A 15,576-nucleotide genomic window follows, 5' to 3' on the forward strand; every position below is an offset into this window, starting at 1 on the left:
ATTATAGACATGCATACACACAAATGTATTCTGTTTTCCCTTTCACTGTAATATTCTCCTTGAAAGATATTTCCAAAAAAATCTGTCTCTGAAGGCAGAGAAAAGCAGAGATATTGGGCCATTCTCCATTCCTTTCAAAGCCTTTTTTTTCATGCTCTTTTGGATCTTGAATTGGAGGAGCATTATTCAAAACTTCTCCTCTATACAACTCAGTTTCTTTACTTGTAAAATGAAGGTGTTAGAATGTTGGCCTTCCTGACTTTAAATCCAAGGATTCTATTTTCATGGTTCCTCATTTTGACTTTTTAAAATTTATTCATTTTTAATTAACAAGCTTTTATTTTTAATCCCTCCCCCTCTCTTTCCCTTGTGGGGAGGGAACAAATAAAATCTTTAATGTAAATGTATATCATGAAAAAAATTTCTACATTTGTCGCATCCAAAAGTATATGTTTCTTTCTACTTCTTTGCCTGGAATTTTGTTCTAAGCCCATTATAGAGAGGCCAAGCTTGGTGGCCCAAAGGATATAGCGCCAGACTCGGAGTCCAGAAGAGCTCAGGACAAATTCTGCCTCTGCTACACACACCCCTGTCTAGCTGACACACCCCTGGCAAGGGACGACCTCTCCTAGGTTCAGTGTGCGAACAATAATAGCCGCGATCTCCCAGGACTTTTATGTATTTGGACACAACAATTCTTGTCAAGCATTTTGCAAACTTATTTTCAAATGTATTTGCAAACACAATAACATGCATTTTGACACAAGAATATTTTCAAAATGCTTTCCAGATATTCTCGTGTCCAAACATATATGTACGATATTTACAAATCTATATATTCAATATACACATATTTGCATATAGTTATATCTGTATCGTTCTATTCTATTTTTATTAACGTCATCCTCATGATCATTAAAAACAGTTACAAGCACAATCAGAGCTGGTAATTGTGAGTTCAAGTTCCAAACAGTTCCACATGCCCAAAAAAGATCCTCCCACCGACCTTCCCTTAGTTTGTTTTCTGCCACCTTGGTGAGACTGTTGAGTTGGACCATTGGATACCCTTCTTAGGAAGCGCCTAGGTTATATGGGAGGGCATGACTGAGGCTGCTGGTTGTGTGAATAAAGAAAGAGTTTTTAGCAGTTATGGGAGATAGTGAAGATGTATCCTTGGCTGACTTCATGTAAGAGGGATCCCAGCCAAGGAATCCTGTGTGTGGGATCCTCTGAAGGAGATCACACACACATTCTCGGGGGCCATCTGTGGCTCCATTTGGGACAGATTCCCAGAACACAATGCCTTTAATTGTCCTCTCTGAGTTGGTCCAGGAATTCCAGTAATCTCTGTGCCCCCTTCTCAGCAAAGCCTCCTAGTGCCCGAGTGGAGTCTTAAGGAATATTGAATGTCCTTGGCCCAGTTGTCAAGGAGTACTTTGGTGGTTTGGGATTTGAGTGAATCCTTAGTGCCCTTCCTCCTTCTGAAAGGAGAGGCTGGTGAAGGCCAATTTCCAGTGAAATCCCTGGCTCAGCGACAATGAAAGATCGGAGCAGTAAAAAGCCCAAGAGAGAGTTGGCGCGTTGGCCACTTGGACCTGCTTTTCAGGAGCTTCTCATGGCTTCTTCACAACTAATCTCAAAGGTCTCTCTTGAATTTAAAAACTAGAATGCTATTTGTTCCCGTGGCTTCTCTTTCTGACTTCTTTTTTAAATTGTTGTCATTGTTCAATGTTGTCTCTGTGCTGTGGCTCCTGGGATTTCTCCGATTCCTCTCCCTCACCTGTACCTTGTTGTTCTGTAACTGCTAGCTTCCTTTAGAACAGCGGTTCCCAAACTTTTTTGGCTTCCCGCCCCCTTTCCAGTAAAAATATGACTTAGCCCCCTGGAAATTGTTGTTTTTTTTATTTTAATAGCAATTAAAAGGAAAGATAAACGCACCTGTGGCCATCACCGCCCCCCTGGATTGCTGCAGCACCCACCAGGGGGTGGTGGCACCCACTTTGGGAACCACTGCTTTAGAACAAGAGCACATTAAAGAAATTCAAGGAAGATAGATTCCATTGAAAGGGAGAAAAAAAGATTTTTGTCAATTAAAAAAAAGGAAAATTTGATAATAATTTAAAAAGAAGTCATCAGGAAGAGCACCCAAATTTCTAGAGAGATTCTTCTTCCTGCCAATTGTGCCTGAGTCTGTTCATCTGCAGAATGACCCTGGAGGGCTCTTCTAATTCCACAACGACCCAATCAGGAGATTAAGAATCAAGAGCATCTCAATTTAAATCCCAAATCTGCCATTTCCTTCCTGCTTGGCTTTGGGTGAGGCTTAACTTAACTTTTCTGATTCTAAACTGCCTATTTTGTAAAAACAGGAGACAGAATTAAAAACTACTGAAATGTCTTCTAACTTGATATCAATGACCCTGCAAGCAATATTATCCTCCCACATTTCACAATGAGGAAACTGAGGCCCATAGTTTATTTGCTACAGAGGCAGAGTTTGAATCCTGTATTCTCCTCCCTCTCAGATAGGTTGACCAAGTTACCCTCTAATTCAATCACCCTATATCTAGCTCACTTCTACCTTCATGATAAAAACCATCTCTAAGTCTCTTTGTTACACAGGCCCTTCTATTTTCCAATGTTCTTACACCTTACTCCAACATCACTAGCCACCTTGCTGTCCTTTGAATATTAATGCTCCCATCCTCTGACTCAGCTTTTTCTTTTAAAAAAATTAAAACAGATTTTCATTTTTTCCAGATTACATGTCAATATGATAATTCAACATTTGTTTTCTCACGTTTTGCAATCCATTCTCCCCCTCTTGCTCTCCAAGAAGGTAGGTAATGTGATATAGGTTGTACGTATATTATCATATAATACAGATTTCCATAATTACCAAATAGTAAACATGTTGCTTTCACTAGAGAAAAATCCATGGAGGAAATAAAATTTAGTATGTTTTCACTTATATTCATATTCTATTTCTTCTGTGGTGGTAGCAATCCTTTTTTGTCATGAGTGGTAGTGCTTTTTCACTGGCTGCCCTCAGGCCTATATTTCTCTCCTTTCTCTCTACAGCCTGGATCCCTTTAAGACCAAGTTCTAACCTCACCTTTTGTAGAAGACGTTCCCTGGTTCCCCCTTCCCCCACCATGGCTGTTACCTTCCATCTAAGCCTGGGGTTCACTTTCTTTTTTTTTAAACCCTTGTTTTCTGTCTTAGAATTGATACTAAGCATTGGTTCCAAGGCAGAAGAGTAGTGAGAGCTAAATAATTGGAGTTAAATGATTTGTCCAGGGTGATACAAGAAACATCTGAGGTCAGATTTGAACCCAGGTCCTCCTGTCTCAGTGGTGGTCTTCTGGCTGCAGATGAATGACGTCTGCTCTTTCTTATCTCACTTGGTAACTTCGTTTACTTCTACATGTTCAGTAATGGTCTCTATGCAGATAATTCACAGATTGGTAGATCCATTCCTAGCCTCTCTTCTGATCTCCACTTTCAGACCATCTACTGCCTTTCAAACATCTCCACTTGATGTCCCATAGACAACTTAAAATCAACATATCCAAAACAGAATTCGTTGTCTCATCATCTTTCCCCCACCCTTACCCAATGCACTTACATCCTTCCCTGTCCTAAAATTCCCTATAACTGTTGAGGATTCCACCATCCTCCAAGTCCCCTAGACTTCCCATTTTCAAAAGAAAGTGAACCCCAGGTTTAGATGGGAAATAATAGCCATGGTGGGGGCAGGTGGAACCAGGGATAACCTTCTATGGAAGGTGAGGTTGGAACTCAGTCTAAAGGGAGCCAAGTTGCAGAAAGGAGAAGAGAGAGAATTGTATATGCTATTAACTCCATCACCCATTCTTGTCTGCTTCATGAAGGGCATTGATCAAAGGATTCCCCACTTAGTGAATCCTTAAAACTCTCTGTTTAAAGCCTTTTACTGCCTAGCTCTTTCAAATTTTCCAATTTTCTTACACCTTTAGTCCCAAGGTCCCTCCCTGGTCCAGCACCACTGGATGTTTTGCTGTCCCTTGAAGATGGAAGCTCCCATGTCCTGACTTGCTGCCTTTTCACTGAATTCCCTTTCATGCCTCTATTACCCAAGGTCATGAGACTCTGTACTTATGTGGGCTAGTCCTTGGCAGGCAGCCAGAGTGTGTCTCCACTCTACTTTCTTCATGGGTAAAACACGGGTAACCTGAATGACACACTAGGATCTATGAAATATGACCGAAGATCTCCAGGGTCATGGTATAGAGAGTATATGGAGGACCAGGACAAATACAAAGAGGAAGAGGAGGAATGATCAGAATGGAAATAAAGCAACGACAATGCAACCATTTGTTAGTCTTCAATCACTCTATGCATCCCATCAGCAACTGGTCTAGGTCTATGATTTCATCTGCAGAGGTAAAGTGAGAATGAGGGAGAAGAAAAGGGATAAAGCATTTATAAGGTACCTACTATGTGCTAGGGACATCTTGTGCTTAGAACATCACACATATTTAATCCTCACAGCAATCCAGGGAGATAGATGCTATTAACTCCATTTTGCAAAGGAAAAAAACCGAGACAGAGGCTAAATGAATTACTGAGGGTCCCAGAGCTAATAAATGTCTGGGGTCGGATTTGAGTCAGGTCTTCCTGACTCCAGTATCAGTACACCAATGTACTCTCCATGAGAGTGTGTGTGTGTTTGTGTGTGCACACACATGTTTATGTGTCTTTGTGATGGGAGGCAGGGAAGAGATGGGGAGATGAAAGAAGATAGAGAACCAATAATATTAATGCTTGTTTAAATAATAATAATAAATAGGAGAAAAAAGAGTGTAGCCCAGTCTGAAATCTGGAAATCTACAAATGTCATGCCATTTTTAGGAGGGTGCACTAAGGATTTCTCAAGTGTGTCATTTGCCTGGTCCCCCTCACCTTGCCACATGACTGAGTCTAGGGCTGTTTTCACTAGTCCCATTTTTCTCAGTCCCATTTTCTTTGCTAACCCCCAAGTTTACAAATATTCCTTGTTGTCAGTGAGGGCACAGAACAGGCCAGGGTGCTCACATCCCCTAATCCTTGGTTTCACTGATCATTCAATTATAGTGAATTGCCTTTGAAATCAAGCAGTCAGGGCCTGTCTGAGCTGAGAAGGGTTTCCTATACCAACAAGTTTCCCAATGAGCATCTTTTATTTTCTTTGCAGGGTTCATATTGAGGGAGCCACTTTGTGGAAATCTGATCATCACAGATATTTTTAGCAAATTCCATTGCATATTGAACTGGAGAAGCAGAGAATATCAGTTTTAAAGGTGCTGAGAAAACAATCATTCATGGTAAGAATGGCTTTATGAATGAATCAGGGAGGATGACAAACCAGCTGCATTGAACCCCTGAGATGGAATGAGGATCACCAGCCATCTACTCCTACCCATTCAAGAACAAGTGTGCCCTCGACAACTTCCTGGATAAAAAGGAGCCATCTTCCAGTGGAAGAGAGGTCCTCCATCACAAGGCAGCAGGTCCTACTTTGGGGTACACTTAATAGGAAGCTTGTCCTTCTATCAAAACAAAACCTGCCTCTTTGCAATTTTATCCATTGCTGCTGCTAATGTTTTCCATGGCCAGGTAGAAGAAACTACAACCCTTTTTGGCATGCTGGCACTTCCAAGAATCAAACACAGTCAGCATTTTCCTCTCCATGTAAAACATTCTCAGGTCCATCAACCAATACTCATTAATGAAGAAACTTGGGGCCCTTCCTTATCCTGATGGCCTTCCTCCAGATGTTCATCAACAGTTCATCAATAGCCTTTCTACAGTGTGACTCCTCAGCAACAAACACAGTATTCTAGACAGGATCTGAGCAGATGGGGAATGTGAGGGTGTTTGATGTCCTTCTCAAGGTGGCCAAGATAGAATTGGCCCTCATTTTCCTTTCCCCTGTCATCATCCTGACTAGAAGTCACTATTGGGAGTAATGAAAATAACTCCCTCAACATTTCTCTGTTCACTTTAAATTGGATCTTGATGTAAAATTAGTATTTTTACTTTATATTTATGGTAGTAGTCATATATTTCTTATATAAAATTTAGTACATCATTTCAGGCTTCACTTATATGAACTTGTAGGTGGAATGGCTGAAATAATTGTCATCTTGATGGAAAATTTTATTTTGATTAAAAAATCCTTTATGTATTCCTGTAGAACAGTGATTCCCAAAGTGGGCGCTACCGCCCCCTGGTGAGTGCTGCAGCAATCCAGAAGGGCAGTGATGGTCACAGGTGCATTTATCTTTCCTATTAATTGCTATTAAATTTTTAAAAAATTAATTTCCAGGGGGCTAAGGAATATTTTTTCTGGAAAGGGGGCGGGAGGCCAAAAAAGTTTGGGAACCACTGCTATAGAACATGGAAAGAAAGGGCTTGTCATGGAGATGGGAAACCTGGGTGGCAAACCCGCTTTGAACACTTACTGGCTGGGAGATCAGAGACAAGTTACCGAATGACTCAGATCATCTGTTTCCTTGTCTATAAGCTGGTTGTAATGATACTTGCACTATTGACTCCACAAGGCTGTAGGAAGGAAAGTGCTCGGCAAACTCAATGGAAAATGAAGAACTGAATTGACTGCTTTCATGTTAATGATGAGGTGATGTTACAGAGTGGCAGAACCTATTAGATTTAGAAGGTAATACCCAGGTCCCTGGATCAGGCTCTATCCTATATTTCAGAAGCTGCTTTTTACTGTGAGTGCTTACTTTTCTATTTCTAACACTCAGTGTAGTGACTAACACATAGTATTTAATAAATGTTCTTTCTTCCCTTCTTTTACTCTCTCCCTCCCTTCCTTTCTTCCTCTGTCCTTTCTTTCTTCCTCTATCCTTTTTTTCCTCCTTTCCTTCCTCCTTTTCTTTTCTTTTCTTTTCTTTTCTTTTCTTTCTTTCTTTCTTTCTTTTTCTTTCTTTCTTTCTCTATTCTTCTTTCTTTTCTTTATTTCTTTTTTTCTTCTAGCTATTTAAATGTTTATTTTATACAATGTCTGCCTCATTGAAGTAAGAATTAACAGAAGTAAAACACCATTGATTGAAAAAGGCCTCCATATTGGGGGCTACTCTCCACTTTCTGGTCTTCATCCATCTCCAGTGCTTTGGCTTTCTGAAGGAGATTTTCAATAAATTAAGTGAAGAAACATAATACACAGAATCATCATTTTAGTGAATTAAAATTGGGCTGATATACCCTCACACTTTTTAAGTACACAAGGGTGAGGTGTCTATTTTTCACAACTAGGCAGGGAAAGATTTGTCTTTTGGAATGTAGAACTGAATATAAAAGGGCATTATAGGAACATGTCTGTGTACATTCATGTGTATGTATCTGAGTGCATGTATCACAAAGATGAAGAACAAGAATCCTGTCACAACAAGATAGCAGCTTCTACTGGTGGGAAGATGCCTGTGGCAAATGATCTGTGGTATATTTAATAGATTGGTGAACTTAGGACAACTAAACTCTTTTAATTACACATTTTAATTGAATAGTAAAATTCCCATGAAATGGGCCAAACCAAGGTTGCTGGCTGTAGCATATTCATTCACCCACAGGCAGCTGCAGTGAGATGGTAGAATCTACTGAGAAAAGCAGGAGCTGAAATAATGTGCAATCACCTGTTATATTTTGCTGGGGAGGGGAAATTCCTGGGAGCTTGTCCTAGGAACAAGAACTGCCAGGGAAGATTCAAAGAAATGGAGGAAGACATGCTATGCAGGTAGCCCAGATATATTCTCAGCTCTGCAGGGTGAGAATGGCAAGAAATGGAGCAGTGAATGAGGAGAGAGACAAAGCAGAGAGGAGAAAATTGTGTCATGTGGAAGCTGAGAAGGAACAGAGTACACTGACTTGAGCAGCAGGAGTTAAATCCCTAAGAAGAAGGAAGCAGAGATAAAATAAGAAAGGGGGAAAAGGAAAGAAAGAAAAAAGAAATGAAGGAAGGAAAGAAAGAAAGAAAAAAGAAAAAAGTAGGAAGAGAGTGAGAAAGGAAGAGAAAGAAAAACAGAGAAAGAAAAGAAGAAAACTACAAAGACAACTTTACACTGTAAATGCCTTCAGATCTATACTCTAGAATAGAGCCATAAGCACTCTATGCCATGAGATTGAGTCCTATGTGGTTTTTGAGGTGCCATTGCATGTTCAGATAATGATTTACAACAGATAATTGGATCATAGAACTGGAGAGAGATCTCTGGAGAGAAATTAGGGTTGGAGAGATAGGTTTGGAATATTTCTGCCCAGGGTTTATAATTAAAACTATGGAAACAGATGAAAACTCCACTTGAAAAAAAAGATGTCCAAAGACAGAGAAAGCTTTGGGAATGCTTCCCTTTGGCAGGTAGGCAGATTATGGCCAACCTTTGAAGTAGTCTGAAGAAATAGTCATGAACGTAGAAGAATGAGCAACAGCATAGAAAATCTGAAAGAAAATACTATGTGGATGATACTGTGAAGTAGAGTGAAAGATCAAAAAAGAGGACCAAGAAGAGCCAATTTTAGCAATTTAGTAATTAAATGGTTACTAATGATGTCTGGGGAAGGTGTGTACATAGAGTGAGAGGAGTTGGAATTTTGCTAATGAGGTTATGAAGAGTTAGGGGTTAGACAGTACAAATCTTTCTTTCTAGGAGACTGCTAGCTAAAGGAAAGAGTGATATGGGATGATGACAGAGTCAAGGAAGGATTTTTAAAAGCCTAGAGTGGCTATGAGCCTTTTTCTAAGAAGCTAATAAAAAGGGAGAGGCAGAAAGGGAGAGACGAGAGAGAGAGAGAGAGAGAGGGAGAGAGACAGAGACAGAGAAACAGAAACAGAGAGGAGTGGAGAGGAGAAAAGAGAAGAGAAGAGAAGAGAAGAGAAGAAAATGCAGAGGAGGCTGGAATTCATTCAGAGGTTTTCATCTAGAAAGGCCCTTAAAGGCTGATGAGCTCACACCCCTCATTTAATGGATAACAAAACTGAGAGACAGTGAGGTTAAGTGATTGCCCAGGGTCACACAGGTAATGAATATCCAAGGTGGAGAGTAATGAGGACACAAACTGTAGGGAACTGGATCTGCCAAGAAGGAGTACTGCTTTTTCACCAGCTGAGAGAGGAAAGCTAGATTTTGAAAATGCTCCAAGTATCATCTAAGCAGAGCTGACAATGTCTATAATAAAAGATGTGTGACCAAAAGACTTTAAGGCTCAGACGATCTGCATTATTCATTCCCAGTTTCTGAGCCTGGGGACCTATACTAAAGCAGTCTACCCTTTCAATTTCCCAAGCATTATTCAGTACCCCTCCCACACCTAATGCAACAGGTGCCATGTTAATGGACAAAAGCACAAAAAGTAAAAGAAAAAGAGTCTTTGTCACATTGCCCACCCCCAACACCTATAAACTTGCATCCTCCTTATAGCCTAAATACTGACTAGGGCATGGATGTGCCACATGATGACACTAGTCTAGGGAACTTCCTGGAAATTCCCTCTGCCAATGCTCAATTTCTTCTCTGCAGTTTATAATCTTAGAGAATTGCTTAGAAGGCTAAGTTAAGTGCATTGTCCCGGGTCACAGAGCTAGTGAGTAAGCCAGGTTAAGTGACTTGCCCAGGGTCATACAACCACTATCTGGCCAAAGGAATATTTGAACTCAGGTCTTACTTTTTCTAAGTCCCTGACTGTGAGGACAGCCTTCTATCTATTACACCACACTTCCTATTGTGTAAATAGATATGAGAAATAGCCACAATTTTTTTTGAGAAAGCAAGAGATCAGTAACAATTTGATTTCAAGGAAGGCTTCCCATAGGGGGTAATCCAACCTATGTTTTAAAGGAAGAAAATCATTCTATTAGGAAAGGGAGGATTACATTCCAGATGTAGCTGCCCATTGGAAAAGGAGTTGATGGGATAGGAAGTTTTCCAAGCTGGGTGGATGTATTGGATGACTGTAGGAGACAACAGTCTCAAAGGAAACAAGTTCAAGGAATCTTGCTCTCTACCAAAGGCAGAAGATGGCAGGATACATGGGCACCAGCAATGTACTGATTGCCCCCAAATGAGCACAGTCTTGAGCAGCTGGAGGCTTATTTGGCTCATTAGTGGATGTAAGGATTGAACTGCCTGCCCAGAACTTTCTTTTTGTCAACATGTACCTGCTTGTTGCACTGTGAGCCATGGTGAAATCATTCCCTTTCCTCCTTTTCTCCCCTTCCTTGTCACTGTCTAGACAATTGGCATTGTAATGCTTGGGAGTTGCCCAACTGTATTTAAACCTTGTTTAATTCAATGCCCATAGTTCTCTAAGGGATTCTGTCTCCAGATTCAGACAAGCTAGCTTTTATTGTATCCTGAGCCCTTATTATAAAGGAGAGGACCGTGCAGGAGAGAGAAAGTCAAAGAGAGCTGGAGAACAATTGCTTTATTAAGCTCTCTCACTGAATGCCCAAAGAGAGGCTTTCCAGCCATAGCAGACAGCCCAGGCAACAGTAAGGAGGAGAGAGATGATGGGATGTTGTATCCAAGTACGAGCAAGTGGGTCATTTGGGCTGGAATGTAAACTGCATGAAAGGAAGGAATCTGCACTAAAATCTGGAAAACTAGGTAGGAGAGAGACTGGAAAAGGTTAAAATGTATTTCTGTAGCTCCCTTTTCCTCCTTTGGAACTGATTATTTTGTTCAATAAAAGAAGTAAGAAATCTCTCCTTTGATATCTCCCTAGACTTGCGTTTAGAGCAAACTCTGTTTATAGGGTAATTTGGAGAGTATGAGCGGCTCATACAGCTCACTTGTGTGCCTTGGTACGTTAACTCCATGAGATGAGCTTTTTTATCTGAAGTCCTAACACTAAAGGGATTTCAGCAGCTCCCTAGAACGCTTCCCTCCTTTGATGGGGCTCAAGCCATAAACCTGTGGAGCTTTTTCCTTCAGCATTTCCAGCACTTCAGGATTTGGACAGAGACTTAAGCAAGCTCAGTTACATAGTGGCTAAACCCAGGCATGCCCAAATGGGTAGAAGTGAACAACAACAAAAAAAAGGGCTCAATTTTATAACATAGGTTTGAATTTAGACAAATCCTTCTAGATCTTTGAGTCCAGACACTTCAGTTTCCAGAGGAGGAAACTGAAGAATAAAAGGTTGTTATGTGAGGAGCAGTTGGATGGTACAGTGGCTAGAGCACTGGTCTTGACCTCAGGAATCTGGCTTCAGATGCTTACTAGCTATGTGACTTTGGGCAAGTCACTTAACTTCTGTCTTCCCAGTTTCCTTATCTGCAAAATGAGAATGATCATAGCATCTATTTCCCAGTGTCTTTGAGGTTAAAATGATAGGATATTTGTAAATAAATTTTCAAACTTAAAGCATTATTTAAATGCTAGCAATCACTATGTGACTTGTCCAAGGACATCTAGAAATGAGGATTTGAACTGATATTCTTTTATTACAATTTAACCTTTCTTTCCATTGTCCTAGCATGTCTCTTAAAAATACCCAGACCAGAGAAGGTCAAACTCAAGCCTTGATCATTTAGTGATAACTGCCTGCTCATGCTGGGTCCCCCACACTCTATGCCTAAAAGGTATATCACTGTGATACAGGCAGCTGAAGGCGAAATTTGTTACTCAGACCACTGATTATCTGTGGGATAGTTACATACTCATAACCTTGAATTCCATGTTTTTCTTTCTCCAAACTCCTTGCTTCGTAGGACCTGGCTCTCTCTAGTTTTTTCTCTTTCCCTCCTTTGCTTCTCCCTCTCCTAGGCACAAGGCTACTTGTCTTAGCTCCTGTTTCCTTTCCAAAGAGATTCGACACAAGGCCATCTTGAGAGAGACACATCACATTTTCACAAAGGGAAAAGGTTTATTGGCATCCACACGTGGCTGCCTCCTGCTTGAGATGATGGATAGTGTGACATATGTTGCTTCTCTTCCCTAAATGGGTCTCCCATCCTGTTAATTAGTCATAGCAAAACTTGTTTATTTAAGTCTCCTTTTATCTCTCCAGAATAGAGAGGGGCAGACACTCAATTCTTCCTATTAACTTAGGAATTGCCGTTTCTGCTGGACATGGACAAAGGATGAAGAAAGCAAAAGAAGTACTCAGAGACGGGGTCACAGGAGACTGACCCAGAACCATGATGACGAAGGACATAACTGGCTGATGCTCTCATGGAACAATGGGATAGAAAGAAAGCAAAGGGGAGACGGTCGTGTATAAATGGAGATTTTGAACCTTGGACTGCATCCTGCATAAGTCCCTTAGTATTTCCCAAAATTCTCTTTAATCTCTCCTGTGCCTCCACGTTTGCGTGGTCACGTTATTGTTTTATAAATTCTGTAGCTCCTCCCTCTTCTTTTGCTCTTGGGAGCAGATTGGTTAGTACCTCTTTAGTTAGCTTATGTTAGCTTATTATTAATAAAAATGTATAAATATAATATTTAGTATTTTGCATATTAATTTTAGTTTACACAGTCAGCTTGGTATGGAGCAGTGGCCTGCTAGCAATCCCAGACATTCGATATTAGAAGTGCCAAGAGTATGGCCCAGAGTATGGACATCTGAGGTTCAGGGAGGGGTTTGCTCAATAATATGGGAGCTTTGGCTCTACCTAGGACTGATGGTTACCACCTGACTTATGGAGCCTTCTAAAAATGCCTTCAGCCTGGGCAGAAAAGGTTTTCCTAATGTAGCCTTTCCAGCCCTCTGGATGTCAGATCTGAGCACTGACCGACTGCTGGCCTGTCAGGTTAAATCCAGCGGGTGGAGGAGATTAACAAAGACATTACCTGAAGTTAGCCGTGGTGCTGTTCTTGTACATGCACACGACGTCCCGTGTCTGATAGCCGATCTGGATGTCCCAGTGTTTGTTCTCCTGCCTGTTCTGCCTGTTTCGGTTCCTCTTTTTCTTGATGAGTTCCCGGGCTTCGGGGTCCTTCACTCCTTTTTCTCGGTCCCTCTCTCGCTCTTTGTTCTTCCCACGCTTCCTAGCCTGCCTCATCTGCCTTGTGTGAGGCATCGAACAGGCGCTCCAGGGCCCCACGTTCAGACTGTAGAGGCTCTCCTCTGCCTCACACGGAGTGGACTGGCAGATCTGAAACTCAGTCAGGTTGGGACAGGCAGAGCCACCATACTGTGGGGGGGCCACTACGTGCCGTGTGCGGTGCTGCAGCCCACTCCCACATGTCTTGGAACACTCTGACCAAGGTGAGAAGTCAGACACGATACAGTCCTGTGGGCAGGGGATGAGGCAGGCTTGCTCCAAGAGGGGTTTGGGCTCAAAATACTCACAGATGCTGTCATCAGCACTGACACCGCTCGATTTCTGGATACAGGCAATCTCTCTGGTCTGGATGCCCTCCTCCCCCTTGGTGCACTCTGCTGGCTTCACCAAGCTCTTGGACATGACAGGCTGGCATTGGTTCCAGTTACCCAGGTGCCAGTCATACAGCTCTTTGTGCCAGTCACAAACTTTGAAGCAGTCCTGCTGGGTGTCTGGCTTCTCGGGCTGTTTACAGTTTGTGTGCAGCGTTGTCCAGCCTTCTGCATGGGCACACCAGACGGCTCTGGTCTGAATGCCACCTGGACCACATTCGTCTCCCATGCATCGGCCCCACGGACCTGCAAAAAAGGACACGTGTTAGCAGGGACTCTCTCGCCGCATGCTGACAAAGTTTAGAGAGTTATTACCAAGTGGCCAGAGAGGAAGCCTCCCCCTATACGGAGCATCCTGGGGCGAGACCGTCTCCATGGTGATCCATCATGCACCGAGAAGGGCGTCAGGGAGACGGCATGTGCAATGAACAGGCTACATTTTCTCTTGTCCTTTTGTGATTATAAATGCATTTGCCTTTATTCTTGTATTTTTATGTTGGGTAATTACAAGATCTTTGCTCATAAAGGGCATTAGAGATTAGTCACATTGGAAATCTATCACTTCTGGCTTCTACCCACCAAGTCCATTTCAGGCATTGGCAGAGATAATGGCCCCTGGTGAGCTCCTCATCTCCTTCAGGCATGTTCCTCTTCTGGGCAGTTAATTTCTTTTAGCACATTACTTTTATTTATTCATTTATTTTTTATGCAATTAAGACTTTGGGGAAGAACAGTCATGTCCTGCCAAAAATTAAACTGTTTACCCGGTATTAACTAGGGCTTGATAATAGCATGCATCATTCTGCCCATTCTGCATGCAAAATTACCCAACAATCCCCTCCAAATCCTCTCTGTGGATCAGTCACTAATGAAGTGCAGGCAATGCAGGAAAGGGAACATTTCACTGAGGGATAGCTGGAATTTTTCTGGGGAGCAGCTTTGTTCCAATTCCACAAAGAATTCCTCAGTTGCTATTAATAGGCAATAAGAAGAAGTAACACTGAGATCTGGAGCTCTTCTATGCAGAAACTCATGAAGTCTTCTTCAGACTGTATGCCAGGCCCTCTTCACAACTACCTTGTGAGCAAAGTGCCTGAAGCATGCAGATGCTAAACCCGAGGTCTAGTTGCCTGAAAATGTCTTCTTCCAGCTTAGGACACTTAATAGCTCCCTTTTACCTCTGATATCAAAAGCAAATTCCTCTGTCATTTAAAGCCCTTTATGCACTCACTGCCACCTACTCCTCCCCTTCATCTTCTCCATGACCCAGTCAAATTGTTCTTTTAGAGATTTCTCTCACATGATATTCCATTTACCATCTCCCTGCTTTTGCACAGTCTGTGCCCCAGGCCTGAAATGCCCTTCTTCCTCACCTCCATGGCTCAGAATCCCTCACTTCCTTCAGACCTCAGATCTGAATGTGCCATCGCTTTGTAGAGGCCATATCTGACCGTCACAGCCAAGAGTGCTTCCCTTCCCCTCAAGCCATGAATTGATCTCATCTTTCCATTGCATATATTGTATAGACTGGGACACATCTAAATGTGGGGAGCTCCATGAGGGCAGGAAGTCATTCTTGTGTCCAGGCCAGTTTCTGGCAGAGGTGGAACTAAATAAATTTTATTTGCCAATCGATTGCCCTTGACCCAATGGCCAGCAAAAATGGAAGGTAGGATCCCCATCAGTGTGCCCTGGATAGGATGAGAGAGGATCTGTCTCAGCCACTTAGGATTTGAGGCAATATGCAAAAGTCATAGCAACCATCCAGGCCTTAATTTACTACTCTGTAAACCGAAGGGCCTGGAGGTGATGACCTCAAGATCTCTTCCAGCTCAAAATTCAGGATGCCCGTCTCCCCTGATGCCATGTTCAATGCTGTTTCCATGACCCCATAAGTACAGGCTGCTCTGGGGGGGTACCAAGATGAGTGGGCACCATTTCTGTCCTTAAGTAGACTAAGACAAGCACAGATGAGGCCTCATGGGACTAAGTGTCTGGCTGAAGGCTTGATGGCTCATTACTTAGCCACCGAATGGAATGAGCACAGCAGGGGCCCTTTCTATGAGTGCCAGGAAGCTTCCTCCACCATCTGCTGGTCCCCGGATAAGCTAAAGATCAACAAAGTAAATATCTATCTATCTACATTTATTTTTTATG

At 42.1% G+C, this 15,576-nt stretch overlaps 1 protein-coding gene across 1 annotated transcript in view; it reads right to left on the bottom strand.

Annotated features, from left to right (window-relative positions):
* The window catches only part of THSD7A (thrombospondin type 1 domain containing 7A), a 209,545-nt gene extending 195,750 nt beyond the window's left edge, over positions 1-13,795 (bottom strand). The window contains exons 1-2 of the mRNA XM_044678341.1: positions 13,735-13,795; positions 12,834-13,665 (exon numbers count right to left, since the gene is read on the bottom strand). Coding sequence (XP_044534276.1) covers positions 12,834-13,665; positions 13,735-13,795 — 893 coding nt within the window. The remainder of the gene's footprint in view (positions 1-12,833; positions 13,666-13,734) is intronic.
* Between the last annotated feature and the right edge of the window lie 1,781 nt (positions 13,796-15,576).

The sequence above is a fragment of the Gracilinanus agilis genome, chromosome 5, assembly GCF_016433145.1.
Source record: "Gracilinanus agilis isolate LMUSP501 chromosome 5, AgileGrace, whole genome shotgun sequence".
Lineage (NCBI taxonomy): Eukaryota > Metazoa > Chordata > Mammalia > Didelphimorphia > Didelphidae > Gracilinanus > Gracilinanus agilis.